Below are 17,466 nucleotides of genomic sequence, written 5' to 3'. Positions count from 1 at the left end.
CCTGCCTGAGCATTCCTCCTGCCTTTCTGCAAGTAAATACCATTGGTGCAGCAGGTGAAGTAGCACTGGGGCACATTGAACCCTTGTAATTACTGTATATTCATACCCCTAGTAGTCAAATGAGCAATGTTCTTTGTTTACAGGGCCCATGGCATACTTGCTACGCTCCTAGCTTTCTGATGTTTCTACATTTCAGCCTCATACTGAAGTCCACAGTCAATTGGAAGAAAAGAAAAAAACCAAGTAAAAAATGCTTTGCGCACAATACTGTGTTGAGTGTTTCGCTGGATTACAACCTTTGCACCGTGTAATGTAGAATAAAGTGTGAGAACGGTATTTACAACTACATTTGAGCTCAGTGTTCCCCTTACTGCACAGTTGTGTCAATATATGTCATCTACCCTTACAAGTAGGAACAAATGCATGTTCAAAAAATATGTCCGGGTGTAACTTGTGCGACATTTGTGTAAGCTTAAAACCAGCTGCACAAAACATTGTCACCGTTTCAATACTTCCTGTAGCTTATAACAAGGTCCTTCCTACCATCCTGGAAATTCAGGCAGACGTTGAAAATGTGGGCATATTTTACGATATTTCAATAACCTGCAAGACAATTTAAATATGTCCAAAATCTGTATGGATCTAGGCAGATTCGTAGTGCCCCCCACAGCCATTCAAACAAGCATTTGCCAATAGGTCTCGCCTTTGGGACCTTATAAGTGTTTAGCCATGCAACTGTTGATGTTGTTGCACCAAGGATATTGTGCTGCATAACTAAATGCTTATAAGGTCCCAAAAGTGAGACCTATTGGCTATGCCAATGCTTGTTCTACTATGTAGCACACTCTCTTTATGTAATTTTTTTCTTGTGCTTTTCCAACATTTTCCACCGGATTCCTCATGGATGGTTAAATCTCATTTTTATTGTAAGTCTTTTTATTGTTTGTTCTCTAATTATGTCTTCTCCATGAGTAATTTGCGTATTGTGTCATGGAATGTTAAAGGTATTCGTAACCCGGTTAAAAAGCAACAGGTGTCTCCTCATTTATCAAAATTAAATTGTCAAATTGCTTTACTACAAGAAACCCACCATAAAGAACAAGATATAGCTTCCATAAGAAAACAATGGGTTGGGAATGTTTTTAGTTCCCCTGCTGTAAATAACAAAAATGGTGTCCTTATATTGTTTCATAAGTCGTTAACTATTCAAGCATGAATTTTCAGCTCATAAATGTAAATTAGTGTAGGCCAAGATCCATACCGCTTCTCGTTCAGCAAGCACAACCCAAACATTATATTATTTCTATAACAGATTATATGTAACCCCTATGAGTTTATATAAATTCAAACTTTCTAATGATGCTAAATGTTGGTCTTGTGCTCATGATCATAGTGATCTCCTTCATGTGTTTTTTGAATGCCCTTTAGTTAATAAGCTTTGGCTTATTGAAATTTGGTCTACAAGCATTCCTTTTGATATCCTACATGTTTTTCTGGGGGGCTCGTTTCCCTTTTGGAGTTCACAATCTATGGTTGCGAAATTCACTGACTTGATGGTTGCCCTGGCTTTACAAATAATCACAACTATTTGGAAGGATGCAACAAAATTACTTATAGCCGATGGTGGAATCTTATGTCATCACCATAGACTGGATCGAGCTCATGCTACTTCTCTTCCTTTAAAAGATTATGGTCACCCCTTACCTCATTCCTTTCCAGGCAATCGGCTCAATCCATGTCTAGGTTTATTAATTATGGACCCCCCCCCCTTAAAGATTAGAATGTTTATTACACATTTATTTTTATTACTGCATAGTTGTTACCTGTTTGCTCTACAATTTAAATATTGCATTATATCTTCTTTTCTTTTTTCCTCTCTCCCCCTTTTCTTCTCTCTTCTTTCAACTTTTCTTTATTTACTGATTTATTCTTTCTTTCCTTATAAAAATGGTTAAAATGCAGTTTGTTCTCAGCATTATAGTTATATATTTCAATTCAACTTTTGAGGCTCATCGTTTATTATATGCTATGTTTACTTTTATACGTTTGTTTTTCTGTCTTCTATTTATAAAATGTGTGCATTAGCTCATATTATATTTTTCAACATTTGCTTGGATTGACTTAATGGTGTTTCTTTTCTGAAGAGAACTTTGCCTATGTATCTTAAACTGCATAATGTACAACAAAAAGTAGGGTACTGTAAAAAAGCATTGTCTTAGGCTATAAATGTTTGACATCTCATAAGAAAATTGAGCCTTGTGCTTTTCCCTACCTTTTAGTGGTAAACAGGAAAAGAGTGGATATTTTCTTCTATTTTATTTTTACTGTGGGTAATGTGTGCTGTAGAATCAAAGATATATTGATTTCACAAAGCAAAACTCAATTCAATAACTAATCGATTGAGTCGCGACGTCAAACAGGTGGCGTACAGCTGGAGACATGCCAGGTCTGGTGGCTTTATAGACAAATGCATTCATTCTAGGGTTTTGCTGCTCACCTCCTGACAAGTAACCAGAGCATTAATCCTTCTGAGGTCGATCACGGGGGTACCTTTGAGTTGGGTCACAAACATGTTATTGATCAATTGCATTAAGATAGATTTTTGGGTGACTATGCACTCTATAATACACCGGTTACGTTATGTCCCACTACTTAGAACTAACGGTTAGTTAAAGACCTCTGCTTTTCATCTGTGTATCTTAATTCAAATCTACAAAGTGTATGCGGTGGGTCCGAAAAGATCCTTTCTTTATAATGCAAGTATTCCAGGTCCCACAAATAGCTGCTCAATTAATTTCACCAGTTGCTTAAATGATATGAATCAAACAGGCTAAGATGGAAGACATGGAGTTGGTGGCTTGTTTGAAGGGACATGCACCATTTATGTGCCTTACGATAAGTGCTTTGATGAGTAAAGCAATTTGGTGTTTGACTTCTGCGAGAAGACAGATTTGAAAGCGAACAGTTAAAACCTACTGTTTGTCATTTGACAGCTATGTTTGGTGTGGAGAATGAGAGAAACCCTGGAAAGGGACACTTTAACGACACAAGCAATGAACATTAAAACCCCTACATTCACTTTCAACTAGTGGTGTAAACAGGAAAAACTACAGTACAAAATACAGTAGAAATAAACATTCTTATTTATTCAGTGTTCGTTCTGCAGTAAAAATAGGGGCTCGCTTTCTCCTGTGAATGAAACTTGAAGAGTAGCCAGGAGGCAGGCATGGCAGTTAAAACACAAGAAATCTAGGATTTAGCATTGGCAAATCAGTCACATCAACAAAACTGTATCATACGCAAGGAATGATCAGCAACTGCCTACAAGATGTACAACCGGTTGTTCCTTCTTACCTGAATGTACTATGCTAGAGATTTTTGTCGACAGCATCCCAAAGAAACACAAGGAGCAGGCTATGGTCAACGACAGGCAACACGAAAAAAGTGTACACACACATGCCTAATGCTCAAGGCACACATGTGGTGGATGTTCAACGAGGAGACCTCGCATTGAGGGCATGAGACAAAGACTTGGCTAGTACACTTCTTCCAGTCCTATGGCCAAAGAGACAAACTACTTCAGCCACAATGCCCGTTCGAGTCACACATGATCATATACGATTGAAACAAGACTAGCTGAAGGTGATCTCAGTGCAGAGGGGTTCTTGTGCACAGCAAGGCACAAACGCCACAGATGCTGAGGTAGGTTTTTGGACAAGCTCGAGGCATTTTGGTGGAGCAGAGCCAACAGCTCATATCGCTGCTGGCCAGTTTTCAGACCTGGCCTGTGGACAACATTGGGGTCTTGGATAAATACCAATATTTATTGTTAAAGGGGTGCTTGCTCCTACAAGGCGCCCAGATGCAAGTACAGAAGGGTGTAAATTCAAACCAGTGTCAAGCAAGGACAGTAGAAGGTCATCACTGGGGGACAACTCTTCCCTTTCTAAAGGATACTTCAAATGGGTAGTTACAGCTATTACATAGTGACGCAGCAGCTTTATCTTGGAATCCATCCATCTTGGTTTTGGCACTGGGCGTCTAAAGCAGGAAACCAGGGGGCATATTATCAAGACAGGCAATAAAATTATCGCCGCTTTAGCGGCAGAAAACTGCTGCTAAAATGGCGATAATGGGCTTGATAATATGCTCTATGGAATTCCAATTGAAGCTCAGGTTAGATGTCCTTCACATCTAACATGGGCTTCAATTGGAATTCCATAGCGCATATTATCAAGCCCATTATCGCCGTTTTAGCGGCAGTTTTCTGCCGCTAAAGCGGCGATAATTTTAATGCTTGCCTTGATATATGCCCCTAAATTTCTATAGTTCACGTTTTAACATGCAAGTCAAAACAGTGTTGAATTTTAGCACTCCACACTTGCAGCAAAAATCTACTCAAGGGCCTTTTAACAATTTCTAAACATACGAGACATTGAGGACTGAAGGATCGCAGGACAAGCTCCACAGTCGGTCACTTCAGGGTAGTTTTCAGGAAGTCCTTAAAAATGTGCATCATAAAATTTAAAATCAGCAAACTGACAGGCTCAGAACCTACTACACAACCATACATTAATCGAAAACCTTGTAATATTTGCACACAATGGATACGTTACCTCCTTGGACTAGCACTGCTACTTTATGATATGCTACGATTATTACTGTTCAGCCCAATACAACTGTGCAGCTACTTAAGGCTTGAATGTGTTTCATCGCATAGTGCTCCTATGCACGCATATAAGCGGAGTCTGTCTCCAAGGTGCTGTAATACAGACCGAGTCAAATACTGTAACTTGGTACTAAATGCATGGATCCTGTGTGCTGTAAGGTAGACCAAACGACATGTTTCCTGGTGCTGAAATATAATCTCATGACTTAAAATGGGGTTGCAATAGCAAGGCTTCCAGCTGATGTCGTTTCAGTGCAACTGAGAACGGACATGTGATAATCACATTTCCTCTTGATGTTGAAATTAGATTGCATAGGTACCAGTATTGGACTGGGACCTTAACTGCATTCCTCCTTGTGCTGAAGTGAAACATTAAGTACTTGGCACATGTATGCTGAAATGTGAACCCAACTGCATTACCTCGGACTGTTGAAAAGTAAAGGGGCTTAGACCGTGGGTGAAATGCTTGGCTCGGCTCCAAGCTTTTATGGTGTGGACACAGTAACTATGTACAGTGGAGGCACGCCGAGTTTGAAAGATCAGACCATTTCTAAGGTACCAGTGTGCTCCAATACTCTACAGGTGAGGCACAACATAAGAAGCAGACACCTGGGGGGCACAATTGGTGAACTAGTTGTACCATGTGTTACAAAACACTTGCATACCCCTGGAGGGGGTCGGGGGTGTATTCAACAGGGAACCAGGCATATTAACTACAAGAAAAAGAAAATATCAAATAAGTGTACCCTGCTGTAATAACAATTGAGCAAATGCTAAATTAATAAGAAAAAAAGTTTTTTTTCAATCCCAAAACTATACATCAGAGCAATAAAGGCACTGGGAAGGACTAGATCTCACCCAAGGCGATCGTTGGTTGTGGAAAAGTCTGTTCGCCAAAGAGTGCATCTCAGGCATGAGTCAGCGGGGGGACCCCACATTGTCAAAGTGGAAGCCGCACCACTGGTCACCACGCCCATAGCCCAACAATACATTGTGGCTCAGGGTTGAGTTATCCAATGCAGTCTACAGCGGGTGTGTGAACGGAGTGTAATTTTTTAGACTGCAGCCCGGCACAGTAACTGGAGGGGCCATGCACTCGTCCTGTCTCGGGCACTTCTGTAGTTTCGAGTAATCATCGAACAAGGTACAAGGCATAGTTTTTCCAGAGTGTCCTTCAATACACAGTACAAAGAATGTAGATAGCTGGTGATCCCACCTGAAAGAGGGGGGAAAAAATAAAAATTAGGAAATCCAACAAAAAATAAAAGGGATTTCTGCCTTGCAAAATTTCCTTTTAATTGCGTATTCAAGTAAGTTTACAACTGGGACATGCATTTTTATTATTTTTTTTACCACCAGAATCTGATTTATATATTTTTTTAAACCAAAGATATGAACTGGGTCCACTGCACAGAAACGAATCCCACATACACACATGGAAAGATACAAGGGTCCCCCACATGCCCACCTTGAGAGTGTACCTATAATGCACATTCCTTTTCTATGCCCACTACCCACAAATCTCTAAAGTTACTAATACCCATTTCATGGCCACTTCATGCAACGCGCTAGGTGGTTTTCAAAGACCATTTGAAGCACGTTTTATGGTTTGATTAATTAACTACAAGCGATACGCAGAATAGCACAACAGCAACAAAACCATTTAAATTCAAGTTCATTACTAACTTCTTGTAGCAAGGGGCCCTCAGTCTCATGTGTCTAAGATCTATCTCATTTGCAAACAGTATTCATAGTATGGCTTGAAATCCAAAAGGCAACTCCTGGCCAAGTCAGCTGCTAGAATCTATGAAAACAAACAGCACATCCATTTTAGTTTCTATACCTTCTTGAAAGTTGACAGACAAATGCCAATCAACCAAGCTTTCTACAAGGCCTCAAATGTACACCAGGTACAGATGGCCACTGGCATACGCAAAATGATGCCCCCTCCCTTTACAAAATGCGATGTACAGGAGGTGAGCATGCGTAAGAGCTCTTCTCTAAACTTGGACTAAACCGCTGCCTTCCAAACTACTCTACATTGCTGTCAGAGCCATCAGTGGCATGAAGAGGCCCACACTAGGAGTCCAGAATGCCATGCCGCCTCTTGCCAGAAAGTGGCAGGTCCGATGTGGAAGTAACTGGTCAGTCCCATTGAACCCATCCCTGCTCAAAGCATGTTCCATTGCATACTTTAGGCGTAGGATCCTCCGTGCTGCTGGAGTGAATCACGGGATGCAGCAGCCCCCTGGTTCAGAATGACACCAGAAAGCAAACATGGGAACGAATGACAAACCTGGTCTTTGGTGGAATTCACATCGGTGTGGACTGGTGTCTGCCACACTACCTTTCACACATTCCACAAAGGGAAAAGACGAATTGCTAGGGGCAAGGGTTCCACCTCCATAGATTGGGGTTTAGATTTTGAGGTTTAGAAACTTCTTTTCCAGGAGACGGAGTTCATTATATTAAATGGACAAGGTATGGCACTAAGGATCCATACTCACACGGTAGCCTTCTAACACACAGTCCTCATACGAGTATGCCCCAGGACCCCAAAGTATGATAGGTTAAAGTGGGCCCAGAGGCCTAATACACTCAGAGCTGACTTATGTTTCTGGTTCCAGATCAATGAATGTTCATACACAGTGGCTCCCAAGTAATGTTTTTAAAGGCAAAAGTACCATCACACTAAGAGACATAGTATGCAATGACTAATCACTCCTGGACAGCCTGATAATAACAAATGGATGAAAGGCAATGGGGCTGAATGCACAGATGGTCTTGGGCCTTAGCTGGTTAGGGGAAAGGTTATGGCAACCATCTTCCTTTATTGTGGAGCAACTACACACTTCCTTTGGAAAGGCCTTTTGTGATGTAGCCTCGAAACAAAGGTCTTACCGTTCCAGCTAAGCTCGAACATCTCCAAACTCTGTGATGAGCTGGTGAGTCTCCTTTCTGCGGTGATCTGAAGTCTCCTTCTCAGCAGCTTCATCCTGTAACTAAGTAAATAAAGAGTTTGTTTAACCTTCTTCCATAACCTGTAAACGAGACTGCAAGAAACACATAATAAAACCAAGGCAGAGCCTTTCCCAAGCAGTCATCTGTTCAAAGTCCACGGATGTGCTCTAAGAACAACATCCAGTGCAAACTACTGCATGTTATGCAATCCCACATGCCAGGCTGGGCAAGTACGTAAATGTTTTCTTGCTTTTGTTCATCATCCGCATACCTCGCTTCCTTGGTCCACTAGAATTACAATACACTACTACCAAAGTTAAGACCATAGTGCAAAACGGGTGGCCCCTTTCTGTGAAAACCATCCCAGGGCACCTACATTGTGCAACAGTGCAGAGAAAGGACCGCTAATGCTAGTATATAACAGCCGGCCACTTGCTGACAAGATCACTCGTTCAGTTGACTTATTTGGTACAAACCCGATCACGGATGTAGTTTTGACCACAGGGTCCAATTCCACGAAGAATAAATGACACCACACAGCACCTAATGGAGAGTGCAGCTTCAACGGCAGACAAAATCATGGAGGGGAACCAGAGGGCTAGCGTTGTGTCCTGAAAAGAAAAGTCAGAATGGCAAACATTCAGAAGAATCTTGGTTGGAAAGTCTGGATATTAAACATAACACAATAAGCTATTACCAGAGAAACCTACAGCTTGCTGTACACATTCAAATCTGAGACAGATTGGGGTCAAGAGGCAGATGGTGGTCAAGAGGCAAATTAAGGTCTTCAGCTCCCCAGATACACACATTTTGCTGGGCACGGAGTTTTTCATTTCAACTAAAGTACTCAATTATAATGGTCACACTTTACTTTTCAGAGGTATAAACATTAAGGACGCACACCCCAAAAAATATGCTCACCAGGTTGTTTTTTTTAAATAAAAAGTTTAATTAAAAAAAAAATCTACCTTTTACATAGTGTTCCTTTGCTTGTCGAGTTTCTCACCTTAACCTTCCACAAAGGTTTCAAATTAGTACCTCATTTTGCATTTTCACTTCAGCTTTTTTTAAAAATTTTTATCTGTAAACTGCATCAAGTGCACTCCCACCTCCAGGCCACCCTTAAACCTATGAATAAGCAGGCAAGGTAGGTTCCAAAGAGGAATGGATGCACAGTGGTTTAAAAAACACACATACTCAATGGGAACTTGAAATAAATAATGCATGGATGGAATACAAATGGAGAACACAACCAAAATGTCGCACTAATAGTCCCCGGAGGGAAAACAAACATGTAGAAAGAGGGGCAAAAACACAGAATAAACAATGTTTTACAAAACGTGCAAATAATTCTTGCAAAAACCAGCTTACCAGATGTTTAATTTTTTTTATCCTCCAATTGGTTTGAACGTTTCCTCGTTTCCAAATACATCTGTAGATATACCCACAGAATCGTACATTATAAGCAAAAAGGAGAGACAGTAACCTTCAATCTCCTGGCTCTGTGGTGAGCAACTAATCATCTCTCAAGTCTGGAAACCACAAAGGCCTAAAACTGCCCCAAAGGGCCCTACAAAAGAGGGCTTTCAAATTATGTATCATAAATTATGACACGTGCCATTGAAGATGCTGGTTGGAGAACTCACATAAATGCGCGTGGTGTCAAATGGACAGTCGTTGCTCATAACGACTGACCGGAAATGAGCTGGCACCGCAGTTGTGTTGCATCCGGCAATAAGGTTCCTTCCTCCATCAGCGACTGTCAGCGAAATGGCCAATACCAGGCCACAGAAGCAAGCAGCAGACAGCACGGAATTGGCCATAGAGACTGCAAGCAATACCCAGTGCTGTGGAGTAAAAAAAATAAAGCGTTCATCAGAAAACAATTTGTCCACACATCTAGGTTAGAAAAGAATTTGAGAAGTGTGGCCAACATCATGCAGCCCTCCCAATACAATGGAAAACAGGCCTATGACTACCTCCCATCTAAGGTATTTTATTTCACAGTCGTTGAAGCAATGTATAGCACCATCCTCCATCAACCTGGTCAAAAAAACACAAACCGCACAGGTGTAAAGACAAAATCAACCACACAACCTCTCAGCAACAATTAATCAAACAGAATATACCAGGCACAAGTAAGGCATGATATATTTAAACTAGTGTCCGAGACACGTTCATAACTTAACACATCTACGTTGCATTGAAATCTTAATAAAGAACACATTCCCTGTAATTTCCCTTAAAGGGGTCAGCATTCGATTGTGTGCTCATCTTCGGTACAGTGTTCCTTTGTAGTATATGGGACTATACTGCAAGATAATTCCAAATCAGGGAGTGCTTGTCCTCCCTTCACTCATGGGAAGCATATTTTTCTCTAACTTAACAGGTTTTTGTAGTACCATATAAATGATGTAATCATCCCACCGAGTTTTGTTTTTTTAAGTTGCTTCTAGATGACATGAGTCTGAAAAAAAAATGTTGGGTTAATGTCACCATTTTAATACTACTATTCCACCAAACTACAGACAAATATAAATAATGCTAGGTATTAAAATCTTTAGTTTAGACCATAATCTGTTGTAACCCAGGCAGCTTATGACTTCCATCCATTAAGAGACCTGCTCTTATGTACTTTAATCACATGTATGGTTACTATGTTGACGATTTGATTTTGAAAGCCCATATGGCTGCAGGTATTAAACTTTTTCTCCTTTTGGGCAGAATGAAATTAACAAGATCAGGAAAAAATCCTAAAAAGAATACCCTGAAGGAGGCTTTGATATGTTATTTCCCTTGCTCTATTCAATATAATTTCTTCAATTCGGAAGCCTTGAAAACATGCAATTACCTTCCTAGAAAGGCTCTCTTTGATAGATTTCAGAAATAGAATATTATGTGCCCTTATGATTGACAATACTAAAATATGCATGCCACCATCTACAGTTTCTTTAATTCACTTCGAGAGAACCTTCTCCGTGGATAAGGTTTCCTCTGCTACTTCTAGAATACCTAAGAAACTCATGTTGTACCTCCAAGACCTGTTTTCTATTACTTCTGTTTTGTGCTGCCATTTTATCAAACCCACAAAGTTCTTTTGTGACCTCTGCCTTAACCTTTGCCAGTTCCCATTTTTAAAAGTGCTGACATATTTGGTTTTCTTACTTCATGAAGTATTGAATGTAGCCTTAAAATAGCCCTTCTTTTCTATTTCTTCACCCACTTCCTTCTTGCTTGAGGGTTCAGCTATTTTATTCCCTTTTAGAAAAGTACCTTATCACTCCAATTCTGCTCCTGAAATCTTAATTTAATAGTTGGCCAAATAAGAGTTCACTTCCTTCATCACTAGTTGTATTGTTTACTTTGTTCTGCATGTCTCTTAACTCATGTCCCTCTGTTGTTAATTCTTCTTTATTATAAACTGTTCTCATCTGAGGCATCATTTGCGGAGTGCATAGAGGGTTGATCAGTCGTGATTTCTAGGCCTCTTGACCTGTGCTTACTGCTAAATAGTACATTTTGGCCTGGATTACTCCTGGACCTTTAAAGAGGTGGGTAAGTGGAACGTAGTGTGGTTGGTGTGAGAAAGTTACCCACAAACAAAAAGGTAGAGAAAGAAGCGGCCAACTCAGAATTGGCAAATGTAAAATGTTAAAGGGGAGCACACACACTCTGAAAAAACTGCCCTCACCCACAACAAGTTGTGGCATGCTTCATCATTGGGCTGCTAACAACGCCTCTGCGCAGACCAACGCTAGAGGCGGAGCAATAGGGAGGGGAAAACAATACAACAGTGATACAAACATACAAAAAAGGCAGGATCCTAGAGTGCAGAACTAATGAATATTGAAATTAAAACTGGCCCAGGGATATCTCGAGAATACTTTTATTCCTGGATTCCCTAGTCAGACTAAAATGGTATATATAACAATATATATACCCAATGGATAGTGGTGGAATGAGTTAATTAAGACCTCACCACCCCTCCATTCTGCATAGCGGTCAACATGTTTCTGCCGGCTCAAAACAAATTTCCGGCATTCCTCAGGACAAGTTAGATCCCTATGCCTTTTTCAAACCCCTCTTGCCCCCCACACACTTGTGGGTATATACTCCACCTGCAGGTCTGGAGTCTTTGTTGTAACTCACTCTCTCAAAATAGGAACTGAAAGAAAAAGTGATACAACAATAGCTATAAAAACAAAAGCAGAGACAGTCTTCTAAGATGTGTGCTCACAAACTAACAAAAACAATCGCCAAATACCAAATTGGTGTGGCCAGTCTAATTTTTATACATATGTGATGCGAAATCCGCCATCATACTTGTACGGGCAAAAAATATATGTGCCCTTCTAATGGTATATCCAGAGACATATAATTTGTGCCTCATATCCATTAAAGTGAAAAATATAAACTTCACACACAAGAAAGAACGTGCTGGAAACAAGTGAGTGCAAACATATCAAAATGCCAGTGTGCCATTAGGAGTAATCTAGATGTTAAACTCCTCTCTCAGTCAAAGATTGTCATTATCGTTCTTGTAAAAACATGTCATGTCATGTGCCACCTGTCCCACTTCTTACCAGAGTTTATTAAGCAAGTTGCTGGAACAGGCACTGGAGTAGAGAGCGACCCTCCTGTAGTCAAACACTGTAGAAGGGAAATCACAGAATGTACACCATCCTACAAATAATATTTTACTGCGGCTAATGTCTGCACTATTAGGGTTAAAGTTTCCATAGTATCTAGAGTTCGTACTGAATTTATTCTATATATAGTGTCAAGCTCAAAACACTCAACACCCCCGTTGTACAAATCGGGATGTGGGAACAATGATTAAGGGTTGGGCCAGGCGCTTATATCACCCCCATGTTAAACAGTACAGGCATACACCTTCTACCAAATGCCTTTTTGTATGAAAATACATTCTCGAGTTGTTTGAGATTCCCTCGGAGTAATGAATGCATTCCTGGAGCAGAAATGGGTATATCGTACAAAGAGTCATGAATTGGGACTCAATGACGATATACCGTGGTCTGCCCTAGGTAGGAAATGACCCTGGTGACCTATTCCGAATGATTTAGGGTCCTGGTAGTTTCTTTGAATTCAGAAATTAGAACTCTCTAATGATAATGACCGGGATACAGAGACTACTGTCCTCACACCAGATATGGGCATTGTCAGTATCAAAGAAAAACTGCTTATATGTAATACGTGAAGGATGGTGGGAATTCCCAAGATATAGGCGCAGAACCTTATCTGATGGAACTTAAGAACGATTGTTACCCTCCTTTGCATATGTGTGCATTATTTCTTGCTGATAACTCGGATCACGATTCCATACATACAATACGGGTGTTCCGGTTTGTGGGCGTTAAACGCTGTACCTTGGGGAATGATCGAGGTTAGCGGTCTAGGCCTTTGTGGAGGATTTTGAGACTTGGTTGACGTGATGCGTGCTGCGACACACGCACGCACGCATCATGTGACTTTGCCCGGGGAGTGTTGAAATGGCGGAGGATATGGAAGGGAGAGACAACTACACGGCACTAGGAGGGACGAAATGCGTTGGAGGCGTACCACTCTTGACGAAGTAAGGGGGATTTTACCTGGGGCAGATGGCATAATTACCCCATTAAGATCTTTTTCCAACTTACATTCGAGTATGTAATTTAAAGACTCGCGAATGTAACCCTAGACAGGAAGGGATCTGGTAGTAGGTGGGAACCTTTCTGTTCTTAACATGAGAGTGATATACGTGCTGGGCGCTACGTGTAACTTTTTGTTTCTACATCCCCATTTGCAAACTGGGGGGTGTTAAGCGCTCTGAACATTAGCATTATCCCACGCTTGGAAGAGAGTTAATATCTACTCCGTGCCAATAGACGAAGGATAATATCATTCCAGGAATGCATTCATTACTCCGAGGGAATCTCAAACAACTCGAGAATGTATTTTCATACAAGAAGGCATTTGGTAGAAGGTGTATGCCTGTACTGTTTAACATGGGGGTGATATAAGCGCCTGGCCCAACCCTTAATCATTGTTCCCACATCCCGATTTGTACAACGGGGGTGTTGAGTGTTTTGAGCTTGACACTATATATAGAATAAATTCAGTACGAACTCTAGATACTATGGAAACTTTAACCCTAATAGTGCAGACATTAGCCGCAGTAAAATATTATTTGTAGGATGGTGTACATTCTGTGATTTCCCTTCTACAGTGTTTGACTACAGAGGGTCGCTCTCTACTCCAGTGCCTGTTCCAGCAACTTGCTTAATAAACTCTGGTAAGAAGTGGGACAGGTGGCACATGACATGACATGTTTTTACAAGAACGATAATGACAATCTTTGACTGAGAGAGGAGTTTAACATCTAGATTACTCCTAATGGCACACTGGCATTTTGATATGTTTGCACACACTTGTTTCCAGCACGTTCTTTCTTGTGTGTGAAGTTTATATTTTTCACTTTAATGGATATGAGGCACAAATTATATGTCTCTGGATATACCATTAGAGGGGCACATATATTTTTTGCCCGTACAAGTATGATGGCGGATTTCGCATCACATATGTATAAACATTAGACTGGCCACACCAATTTGGTATTTGGCGATTGTTTTTGTTAGTTCGTGAGCACACATCTTAGAAGACTGTCTCTGCTTTTGTTTTTATAGCTATTGTTGTATCACTTTTTCTTTCAGTTCCTATTTTGAGAGAGTGAGTTACAACAAAGACTCCAGACCTGCAGGTGGAGTATATACCCACAAGTGTGTGGGGGGCAAGAGGGGTTTGAAAAAGGCATAGGGATCTAACTTGTCCTGAGGAATGCCGGAAATTTGTTTTGAACCGGCAGAAACATGTTGACCGCTATGCAGAATGGAGGGGTGGTGAGGTCTTAATTAACTCATTCCACCACTATCCATTGGGTATATATATTGTTATATATACCATTTTAGTCTGACTAGGGAATCCAGGAATAAAAGTATTATCGAGATATCCCTGGGCCAGTTTTAATTTCAATATTCATTAGTTCTGCACTCTAGGATCCTGCCTTTTTTATATGTTTGTATCACTGTTGTATTGTTTTCCCCTCCCTATTGCTTCGCCTCTAGCGTTGGTCTGCGCAGAGGCGTTGTTAGCAGCCCAATGATGAAGCATGCCACAACTTGTTGTGGGTGAGGGCAGTTTTTTCAGAGTGTGTGTGCTCCCCTTTAACATTTTACATTTGCCAATTCTGAGTTGGCCGCTTCTTTCTCTACCTTTTTGTTTGTGGGTAACTATATTCTTGAGGAGGACGAGGTAGGGTTCTTTTTCCTTCTCCCCCTTTTTTCATTGTGAGTATTATGGTGTGAGAAAGTGCCTTCTTTCTTGCATGGTATGCCCCCACTTTTTGCTGAATGTACTTTGAGTGTGCCCTGGACTCCTGCCAATCAGGTGCCCAGGGCCTATGTTCCTTCCCTAAAAACCTCAAACCCAAAATTGGCAAACCCTGGCTACATGTCAGTCCCTGGTAGATGGTACCCTAGGTACGCCGGGCCTTGTGACCAGGGAAGGCCTCTGAGGGCTGCAGCACTCATTGTCTGACCCTTAGAGGCCCTGTACCCTGAAACACACACACAGCCCTTGCAGGCTGAGTGTTTGGATACAAAACAGTCGACATGGCACACATCCCTGCGTGCCATGCCCACCACTTACACTGCCCTGGCATACATCAGCCCCCCCTCTAGCTGGGTGCCCTATGCCAGTGGTGTGGGCACAGGAGCATGAGCCCTGTGCCCCTACAGTACCCAGGTCCATTCCTGGGCACTAAGTGCAGTGCTGCCATTTAAGAATACATGGTGCTGAGAGCTCATAAAACACGAACTCCAGAGCACCATGATGGCAACACTGAAGACTGAGATGCTTGGTATCTAACTTCTCAGCACATTAAACCCACACTGATGCCAGTGTGGGATTTAATGCACAAAGCACCACAGAGGGCACCTTAGAGTTGCCCCCTGAACCTAACCCACAATCCACGTCCTGCCTGAGAGGCTGCCACCCAGCAGACATGTTGCTGGATCCCTGGGTAGAGAGCCATCCGCTCTCCTGGGCCTGCAACATTTCACGTCCTGGGTGAGGTGCTAGGTCTCCTCCCCCAGGATGGGCAGGGGGAAGCTTCAAAGGCATGCCGCCTTTGTGAGCCTCCCCAGACCACTCGCTGTACTCAGCAACTGGTCCCCACCGGTTCTAGCCCCCACTCAGGCGGGAAGACTGGTGGGAAACCCCAAGGGAGGAAAGGGGGTGTGCCAGCCTCTGCCAACCCCACCCCTCAGGTGGTGGAGGCGAGGTGAAGCACATCTCCGGGCTCTCGCCATCTTGAAGATGGGGAGCTCTGCCCAATCAGGACTTGGCCCCTGCCCCCCCTCCCACTGGAGAGTGGCAGGATAGGGGGTGTACCCACTCTAGGGAAGGGACCCATTGGTCCCTGCACTTTACCTACCTGTAACGCCCCTAAATTTAGTATTTAGGGGCACCCCGAACCTTCCTTCCTCAGATCCCAAATCCGAAACAAGCAAGAAGAAAGAAGACCTGCCGTGCAGCTGCTAACAAGAGGACGACACCAACTAACTTGGCCCCAGCCCTACAGGCCTGTCGACCCTCAACCCAGCTCCTGCTAAACCCCAGCGTCTCCAGTGGTCAGCAACCTCGAAAACCCCGGAGGACCTGACTGCCTTGTGACTCTAAAAGACTGGGACTCCCACGAGCAGTGGTTCTGCTCAAAACAAGTAACAAACCCCTGGTGCCAGCCAGGAACCGCGACTCCTGCACACTCGCCTGGCCTGTGCCAGAGTGGACAAAGACCACGAGGACGTCCCCCCGGCGACTGTGACCAAGAATCCAGCACCCAAGGACCCTCCTCGACGCTTGCAGCCTCAGAACCAGGGACCCCTCCAACCGCGACCAGCAGAGGATAAGATTTCCCGACGCCAAAAGGCACCCCTGCACCCAGCGCCCTGTGGCCCCCTGTGCCAAACTCCTGTGTACCTACCTAACCTACAACTTCCCAACTTACCTCTCCAAGTGGTGGTCGCACCTGAAGAATCTCCGTCCCCGAGCTTGCAGCCTTTGTTCATCTGGTAGCTTCTCCATTGAAATCCATTGAGCGCCCGACGGCTCAAAAGCACCCTGCACCCAGCCGCCCGAGTGGCCCTGGAAGTGCAACATCTATCCTATTCTACTTCCCCACTTGCCCCGTGTAAGTGACCAAGAGCCCAGCTCCTCCCACAGCCGCGTGGCCTGCCTGCTAGCAGCCGCCAACCAAAGGCCCCCTGCCCGCCATAGGCCAACATTGGGCCTAACTCTCTCTGCACCCGGCTGCCCCTGTGCCGCTGAGGGTGTAACAACTATCTACCTGACCCTGGGAGACCCCTGAGTCTATGCCCAGAACCTTAACTCTGCCAGTCGAGTACTTACCTGAAAGCCGATAACCTACATTTTCTCCATAGGGTAACATTGACTGGTTTTACTTGGAAATTCTTCCAAATGTCGAGTTTTGAAACTTTAAAATATTCAATAAAAATCAGCCGGACGAAAACGAAATTACTCACCTGTTATCAGGAGAGATCCCAATGCTGGATCTTGGTGCCCAGCACTGACCCTGAAAAGTAATTACAACTGTACTTACCGATAACTTGATTTTCCTCCATAGGATAACATTGCCTGGTTTTTGCCAGACATTCTTCGAAGTGTCGATTTTTGATACATACAAATATTCCTTAAAAATCGCCTGTGTAACAAAAACGATTTCTTTCAACTGTTTACAGGAAATGCACCAGGGCTGAATC

General features: G+C 42.7%; 1 protein-coding gene across 1 annotated transcript in view; it reads right to left on the bottom strand.

The window, feature by feature from the left end:
- Positions 1-3,125: 3,125 nt before the first annotated feature.
- KRTCAP3 (keratinocyte associated protein 3) overlaps positions 3,126-17,466 on the bottom strand; it is a 51,330-nt gene continuing 36,989 nt past the window's right edge. The window contains exons 4-7 of the mRNA XM_085613306.1: positions 9,277-9,477; positions 8,107-8,241; positions 7,571-7,671; positions 3,126-5,885 (exon numbers count right to left, since the gene is read on the bottom strand). Coding sequence (XP_085469432.1) covers positions 7,579-7,671; positions 8,107-8,241; positions 9,277-9,477 — 429 coding nt within the window. The 3' untranslated portion in view covers positions 3,126-5,885; positions 7,571-7,578. The remainder of the gene's footprint in view (positions 5,886-7,570; positions 7,672-8,106; positions 8,242-9,276; positions 9,478-17,466) is intronic.

Source organism: Triturus cristatus, chromosome 6 (genome assembly GCF_964204655.1).
Source record: "Triturus cristatus chromosome 6, aTriCri1.1, whole genome shotgun sequence".
NCBI classification, from domain to species: Eukaryota; Metazoa; Chordata; class Amphibia; order Caudata; family Salamandridae; genus Triturus; species Triturus cristatus.
Note: the sequence above shows the minus strand (reverse complement) of the source record. Positions and strands in the feature narration are given on the sequence as shown.